The 8,788-nt window shown below is 35.0% G+C and overlaps 1 protein-coding gene and 1 long non-coding RNA gene across 3 annotated transcripts in view; one reads left to right on the forward strand and one right to left on the reverse strand.

Moving 5' to 3' along the window:
• LOC136795845 (uncharacterized) overlaps nt 1-3,740 on the reverse strand; it is a 37,097-nt gene extending 33,357 nt beyond the window's left edge. The window contains exon 1 of the long non-coding RNA XR_010843528.1: nt 3,627-3,740. This is a non-coding gene — a long non-coding RNA (uncharacterized lncRNA). The remainder of the gene's footprint in view (nt 1-3,626) is intronic.
• The window catches only part of stol (stolid), a 203,736-nt gene extending 194,990 nt beyond the window's left edge, over nt 1-8,746 (forward strand). For both annotated transcript variants that reach the window (XM_067047704.1, XM_067047705.1), the window contains 2 exons: nt 4,920-5,112; nt 7,652-8,746. In XM_067047704.1, coding sequence (XP_066903805.1) covers nt 4,920-5,112; nt 7,652-7,744 — 286 coding nt within the window. In that variant the 3' untranslated portion in view covers nt 7,745-8,746. The remainder of the gene's footprint in view (nt 1-4,919; nt 5,113-7,651) is intronic.
• Nucleotides 8,747-8,788: the final 42 nt, after the last annotated feature.

The raw sequence follows: 8,788 nt of genomic DNA on the forward strand, positions 1-8,788 counted from the left end.
GGATAGCCTCAGCATAACGCGTGAAGTGGTCTACACACGTTATGAGATATTTATTCCCCCTGGCCGTTCTCGGGAAGGGTCCCTGTATATCCATCGCTACCAGTTCTCCGGGCCGAGTCGCTTGGTAAGGAGGCATAATTGGCACCTTAGGAAGCAGCCTCCTTCGAGCACAACCTTCACATCTTCCTTCATACTCTTCAATGTCTGCTTTCATTTTCTCCCAGTAAAAGTTCCGCTCAGCTCTTTGTAGCGTACGCTGAGTGCCGCCATGACCTCCACAGGGCTCGTCATGGAGCCAATACAAAACCCTGCGCATCAGAGAACGAGGTATTATCACCCTCCATCGGTCGCCATCTACTCTAAACTGTAGCCCATCTTCGTCGAAACAGCATGCTTCCCCTTGGGTTTCAGCTAACCTTTTACAAACTGGATCGGACCGCTGCTCCTGGATGACTTCTTCTCTAGTCACTGGTGTCTTTCCATTATTTCCCACGACCCGCACAGCTCTGCTAAGTGCATCTGCATTACTATGGTTCCTACCAGGTTTATATTGAACGTCGAAATCGTACTCGGTTAACTTGATCTGCCAGCGCATCAGCCGGGAACTCGGCTCCTTGAGTCCGAGAGTCCATCGCAATGGTGCATGATCGGTTATTACCGTGAATCGTCGACCATAAAGATAACACCTAAACTGAGACACAACCCACACTACTGCTAGTAACTCTCGTTCCGTGGCTGAGTAGTTCCTTTCAGCTACAGGTCTTTCACGTCCATTTACCTTCTGCGCGAGCACTGCTCCCACAGCTACTCCGGAAGCATCCGTGGACAATATGAAGGGGAGCGAAAAATCGGGGTAACACAGCACAGGGCTTCTTTTTAGGCAGGTACAGAGGTCTTCAAATGCTGAGTTTCTTTCCGGTGTCCACTCGAACGCTGCAGTAGATTTCGTCAACTCGGTCAAAGGCCTAGACCTTTTAGCATAATTAGGAATGAACCTCCTATAATACCCAGACAGGCCTAAGAATGCTCTAATTTATTTAACATTCTGGGGTTTAGGATACCCCTCTATGGCCTTCACCTTCAGAGGATCAGGCTTCACTCCGTCTCTGGATATTAAATGACCGAGATAGACCAATTCTGACTGCATAAATTCGCATTTCTTAAGGTTAATCTCCAGATTTGCCGCCTGTAGCTTTTTCAAAACTTTACTTAAGCGTTGGTTGTGTTCTTCGGAGGTTTCACCAAATATAATAATATCGTCAAGGTAAACCAAACACTCAGTACCCAGAAGTCCGCTCAGCAATCTATCCATGAAGCGCTGAAATGTAGCTGGTGCTCCTCCCAACCCGAAAGCCATCCTTACATACTCATAATGTCCCTCAGTAGTGCTAAACCCTGTTTTTTCGCAGTCCTCTGGGCGAATCGGCAATTGGTGGTAACCGCTCGTCAAGTCAAGGGTGGTAAACCATTGACTTTTCCCTAGCCTGTCCAAAGTTTCATTAATGTTCGGCAGCGGATAGGTGTCTATACGCGTAACGGAATTTAGTCCACAAAAATCTGTGCAAAACCTATACTTAGGATCTTCTCCTGGAGCAGCTTTCTTCCTAACGAGGGTTATCGGAGCTGACCATGGGCTAGTAGAAGGCTGAATCACCCCTTTCTCGAGAAGGTCCTCGATCTGCTCTTTCACAATCAGCCAAAGGCTATGCGGGGTACGATACGGTCTAACTGCAATAGGACGAGCATCGCCGGTGTCTATATTATGATGGACATAGTCGGTACCGACTAATTTTCCTTTATCCACCGGAACTAACCCCTTCCAATACTCAATTAAAATATCCATGATCTCTGTCCGGTCCGTCTCGCTCACGTGCATAAGTTTATCTTTAACGAGGGCATACCAGTTCTCATTCATACCCTGCCTAATTAACCTGATGCAAGTCTTGTTCTCCTCTATGTGAATTTCTTCCACCTCACTCACAATGGTACCTCGGGGTAACCTCACCTCGCTTTGGGACGCATTAATTAATTTCACCATCACATGTCGTTTTTTAGGAGCTACCACTACTCTGGCCGTTCTGGCAACTCCTCCTGGAAGGTTGACGGCCTCTAGAAGGACTTCCATTCCCTCGACCTCTCCTTTGATTCTAGCAGGAATGATCAGCTCACTGCTTGGCGACACGATAATAGTTTCTTTAATTAGCGCGATGGCACGTTTCTGGCCCTCCTTCCTTTCGTCATACGATGTTTGCACAGAGCAGTGGGCAGCCTGAACTGTCCCGTTTCCAACATCGATGCTCGCCGCTATCCTACTAAGCACGTCCATCCCCAGGATTCCATCCGCACCATGTTCAAGAGGCGTGATCCACACTTTGTGTTCAATTGTGGAAGAACCAACTCTGATTGTTAACATCTGTTTTCCAGCGATGGGTCTCTGTGCTCCGGTGACACCTGTGATGGAACTCCTCCCTGCCGATTCAATAGGAACGTTTGGAATAGGTTCATTCAAAATCGTAATATCAGCCCCGGTATCCACTAAGACGCTTCTTTGCTGGCCATTGAACCGAATAACATTTATTAGTGGAGCATAATTCCTTGTATCGGAGAGTGCCACCCCAACTTTACCTCTCTTTGTCAAGGTTCCTGAGGCTGAGGCCTTCACTCGGAACCCCTCCTGTTTAACGCTTCCTCGTCCTGACCCCTCTCTTTACACCGTCGCCGAATGTGCCCAAGCTCCCCGCAGTTAAAGCATTTTATACTGGGACAAAGCTCCAGTTGATGGCCTATCTGTCCACACTTACGACAACTACCAGTTTTCCATCGTTGGCAGTCCCGCATCCAATGCCCCCATTCACCACATTTAGGGTAGGGCGTTCTGGGATTCCTCTTACCCACCAAGCTGTCCTTCTGCTCTTGATATGGAACGCTTCGTGCCGGGACTCGATAACTACGCTCAGCGTACGGGACTCTCCGATTTCGGCTGCCACCACTAGGAGTGACTCTACAGACCGTTGGGGACTCTGGTGCCTCCAGCTTTAATAGCGTCCTCATGTCCGCTAGTAGGTCCCTTACCTTTGAGAACCTTTTTTTAAAGAGGTCCTTCACTTCCTTCCAATCCTCCGCGGGTCCTTTCATCTTTGACAAGAGTACCTCCTTCCTTTCCTCGTCATGCCACCCACACCGACAAGCAACCCTTTCAAATCTTTCTAAATACATTTCAGCATCGTCAGGCTTGATATTTTCACCCGACCACTCTGGAATTTCCTTAGTGTATAAGCGATCCCGGATTACAGGTAACCGAGTTGACCCCTCCAAGGAAAATTTGAGTTCGTCATTCTCCAATTTTAACTGAGCGATTTCAGCACGCTGTTTCTCCAGTATTAATTGAACCCTCAAATCCTCTATCTCTCTTTTTAATTGTTCTTCACTCATCGTTGCTAAGTTTTTTTTTTCTTTTTCAGTTGTTTTGCCTGTATATATATTTATATATTTCTTAGATAGTTATTCACCCCACACCTGACACCAAAATTAGGGGCTATAGTCTCTTTTTAATTGTGGAGAAAATAAGAGAGATGAAGAATAAACAATACCATAGATCTCAATATTATATTAGCTTAAACACTTACATATAGGTTAGAGAATAATCTCAATATAAAAGAAAGAGTCCCTCACAACTCAGAAGTCAAAATCACAACTAATAAAACTTTCACCAAACTCGGACAAACATACGCACTCGCACTCTCATTATCACTCTTGTCCCAAAACAAAAAAAAAAACCTTCTCTCCGCTCTCGCTCGTCAGTGTTGTCCACGCAGTGTTGCCATCTCACAAGTATATCTTTCAAATGATCACTAATTCACTCTGTAATGGTTATTGTTACTCCTCATGAACTACTTTATAATGAAATTGAAAATAACTTGGAAGTAGTAGCCTTTGTTTCATATTATATAGGAAGTAAATTGAAACATTTTTTAATATATGAACTGGTTTGGAAATTCTACACTCTAAAAATTGGTCAATGGGTGAGTCTATAACAATTGGCAACTGCCAAGCTATGAAGTTATGAAAAAATTGAATGAAAATAAAATAGGTTTAATTTTATATTTTCTAAAAAAAAAATCTCAACAATTGTGAAACAAAAAATAATGTCTCAAAAGAATGAGAATTTTAAACATACTCACCAGAAATATACCCATTCACCTTAAATGTTGAATAATGACAGTTGACATAAAACTTGGACAGAGTTTATTGTATACTAATATCATTTAATTACCTTCTGGAGGTTCACAATAATTGCATGAGAAAATTTTAGTAATTTTGGTAATTAGATTTTTTTTTTATGGATGTTATGAACAGAGATGGGAAGACACTTCCCTTAAATGAAATAATTGATTTATTATTTTTAAAGAATCATCTATTAGACAGAAACTTTTTAATAGACTTAAATTGTATCAAGTAAACATAAGTTCATTCAATACATTTAGTAATGCTGCTGTTTGACTCAGTAATGTATATCTATCTTAATCAGTCTACATTTAAATCTAAAATAAATTTAACTATTATCAATAATCCTATTCTCAAACTTTTCAATTTCTTTTTGGTGAAAACCAAGAATTTCAATGTAATGGATAGGTATGTTTCTTAGAAAATAATATAAACATTTATGAAAGAAGTAATTATCATAATATAAAAAAATTAAACAAAAGGAAAGAACTTAAGGTAGGTATTGTATAAAATTTGAAGTGTTGAACTGATTATTCACAAATGAACAGTAGCCTACATTAAAAGTGATAAAATTGTTTCCTACATGTTGAAAATATAATATCTAATTTTAAAGTGTACCTCATCAAAAAATTTACTTTAAAAAAAACAATTGTTTGAAGTTTATTTAACTTCAGAATTTATTTTATTTTTCTTAGGCCATTCAGTGTACAGAAAATTCCTCACAGCAATCTCATTTTACTTGTTGTTGATACACTTTGCCCATGTGGTAGTAAGCAGCTTAGCATCACACCTCAGGAAATGGAACCAGAAGGAGGTGACTCCCATTGTAATGGTGAACATAATTTTCATAGGCGGAGGCCATCAAAATGTATCAATTATCACCCTGAGGTAATATATCTATTTAAAATATAATCTTAAAAATTAGTAATGAAACTGTAAATGAATATTTATTTAAACGAAATACTAAATAGATTTAATATTCCTTAAGCTTTATTTATTTTTGTGGTTAGGTTCAATATTTTAAGTATGCATGTTTGTGTGTGTCTAATATAGAGAAATTGCTTCTTATTTTTTATATTATTTAAACTATATACTAATTTTTTCTGGGTAAAGAATATTTATATGTACACGAAAAAAAAAAAAAAAAAAATAGAAAGAGAAATTAATCGCCTCTGCAAGGGTGCAGCTTAGGTAGAGGGTATTACTAGTTTAGAATTATTTAGAGGAGAATTCTAACTACTACTTGCTATTGAAATAGTCAGTCCTAGCAGCTAGATATAATAACAAATAATAGTGATATTAAAAATTTTATAGTGAAAAAAGAAATAAAATTCATTTAATTCCTTATGCAATTCTTTTAGTTGATTTGTTTATAATTTTCCCTTAAAGACTTTATATATATCTTGTTGAGCTTTGCAAGGTGTTTGATGGAGTCAGGAAGGATGGCCTGGTTAGAGAAATGACTGAGATCAGATTTGGTCTTGACCATATAATGAGCAATGAAGTAAAAAAATAGCTGATCAGCTGTAATATATGTAACTTCCTCACCTGTTAAAATGTCACCTTTCATTTTCTTCAGTATATGTTTACTGTTGTTTAAAGATATACTATCTCTAATTAGATTAATATGGTGTTCTATCCTGGTGATGCTTGAAAAAGAGAAACATTGACTGGTTAGTTAGTTGTAAACTGGCTTTTTGAGGGACTAAATATATTGTTTGATATCTTCCATTTGCATAAATAAATATTTAAATAGTTGGAAAATGGTTTTGAATTAGAAATATTATTAAATATATTAAAGATCAAACTTTATGTTTATTGCAAACATAATATATATGAGACAAGCTAACTGACTTTGATATCTTATACAAGAAGCTACCAAGATGAAATCAAGTAAAAATTAACTGTAGATATGAATTTCCATTGTTGTAGTTGAAATGAAATCCAATTAAATTTGTTTCAAATTCATTCTATATGACTGTTCTCATTGGAAGAACACTTTTGATGATATTTCTCAAATTTATATAAATTATTTACTTTTTAGGAAAATGTCAGTTTATGAAGAGCTATATCATAGAAAATAATGATCATACAGAGCTTATTTTTATCTTGAATTGAAGTAAATTTTATTAACTTTAAAAAATAATCTGATAAGCTATTCAGGAATTATAATTCAAAAAAAGTGAACTAATTTGTTGAAAATATCAAACTTCATTATATTAGATGAAAGAATCAGATATGTTGGATATTAAAAAGTACAAAATAAAAAAAAGAAAATCAATGAAAATAGTTTTCTAAGGACCTAAGTTTCCAAAAATAAAAATCTTATGATAGGAACATGTTTTATTCACTGCACTATAGTCAATACTGACATCATCGTTGCCAAACAGTGTCCTTATCATTTATGATTTAAAGGGGTCTAACAAGACTTTAATTTAATTTAACAATATCTATTACTGGGAAACAGGATTGTTATAGAATTATGACAAATAATTAAAATGTTCTTAATCAATGTGGAATATTTTCCCATGGTAACTTGTTTTTATGATTCTACTCTTCGTTTATAGGATTAGTTGTTGGGTAGTATCAAATAGAAATATAACATTAATACTTTTTTATTTGAAAAAGGTTTCTATTTATAATGAAGTTATCATGAAATGATGTAAAATACCAATTTAATAAATACTATAAGCCTTGATTTCTATAGATTCTTTGTAATGATATTTTTCCCGCTCCCTACCCCTCAGTTACACACCTAGTTAACTTCGATTTTTGTCTCAATCTCTTCTTGGACTGGTGTGGAGCTTTGTCAAGGCCTAAATTCTCAATTTCATCCCTTTCTCTTTGTTTCAAATTTTTGTTTTTCCAAAATTTGTTTCAAACTGCATTTATGCATCTCTACAAAAATTTTGTAATAGTTCAAGCAAATATTTCCTGTGGTTTCACATGGACTTCTCATCTTGTGGACCTATTCTTGTGTTTCAAAAGGGCTGGAGGTACAAGTTGTCTCTTCCAAAATGATCTACATCTTTTTCTTTAAATCTATATGGTACCATGTATATTCTGAAAATTAAATGTTTTATACATCACTCCTTAATCCTATTGCTCACCTGCACAAATCCCTGGACTGCACCCATCACTAAACAGTTTCAAACATTCAAGTTTTTAATAACCTCTGTAGACATGTAAGTACCTATATGTGTTCCAATAAATGCCTATAATTTAAAGTGTCAATTTTTATTCTTTTCAATCATTATTAGTATATTTAATGCAAAAAAAATTACACTTTCTTTACATCATTAACCTCACATATTTAACTCAGATTCCAAGTCTAGGGATTAATTTACAAACGATGCAGTTAAGCGAACCAAATAGATTTTGGATAATAATCTAATAACTTAATCGCTTTATTATGATTATTTTTCAGGAAATTGAAATAAAACATTGTGGGAGTGGAAACATAATGCAGTGTTCAGTCATCTTACTCCTTCTCTCACTTCTCAATCTGCGATATACATGATCATAGAGGAAATTATTAAAAATTACTACTATTATTGTTATCAAATTGCTAGGAACGTAGTAAACAAAATGCTTCTGTGAAACTGTCGGGAAAAATTATTTATAGCTAAAAAGGTTATTTACTTTACCATTTAAATTTCAGAAATATAAAAATTAAACATATCACTTAATTGTTAAATTTTATAATTTCTTTAAGAAAATCTATCAGGGAAAAGTGTTATATATCTATATAGACCGAAATGTATAACTCTTTGCTAGAGGAGCCGCTAACACCACAGAATGGCTGGTCTTCACAAATACCTAATGTATTGGTAAAATGAGTTACAATTATTTTTAATACAATTTCTATGGTAAGATCTTAAAAGATAAAAACCTAGAAAAATAATGAATATTGTATATAAATTTGTCTATATTGGTTGTGTAATATTAAATTTAGGGTATTAAATTATAATTAAATATTTGTTATGAGGTGGGATTTTCTACATATCTACCTTGAATGTATTATACAAGTACAGTTATAAAATATATTTAATAATAAACTTAATATATTATACTGATTTTTCAAAATCTGATTTTTTAATTTGAATTGTAGTTTAGCCCAATAACAAATTTTAGACTATTTTTTTATATAATCCATTATATGTAACTGCCTCAGCAGAAAAAAACAAAAAAGATAAACCTTTAATAGAAAAACATAAAAAAAATAAAAAAATGGTTGTTACATATAAAAAGTGATAGAAAATTAATGCAATACAAAAGGATTCTTTAAAAAATATTTATTTTATTTTTTACTGTTGTATGGTAACTTATTATTTTAAAAATATATCAATTTTTTTAAAGATAATCTTATTCACATATCATCATGTTATTCTTGAGATCATTTAAATTAAGTGAATTCAAGATGTACAGTGTACTATCATCAGCATGTGTATGTATATATTCATATATGCACAAATCTCTGAACCATGCAGAACATTTGTATGTTATTTTCTTAGTAATGTTCACTTATACATATGTGTAATATATAAGCTGTAAATATTGTATT

The sequence above is a fragment of the Halyomorpha halys genome, unplaced genomic scaffold (assembly GCF_000696795.3).
Source record: "Halyomorpha halys isolate HHAL.00 unplaced genomic scaffold, Hhal_1.1 Scaffold389.1, whole genome shotgun sequence".
Taxonomy (NCBI): domain Eukaryota; kingdom Metazoa; phylum Arthropoda; class Insecta; order Hemiptera; family Pentatomidae; genus Halyomorpha; species Halyomorpha halys.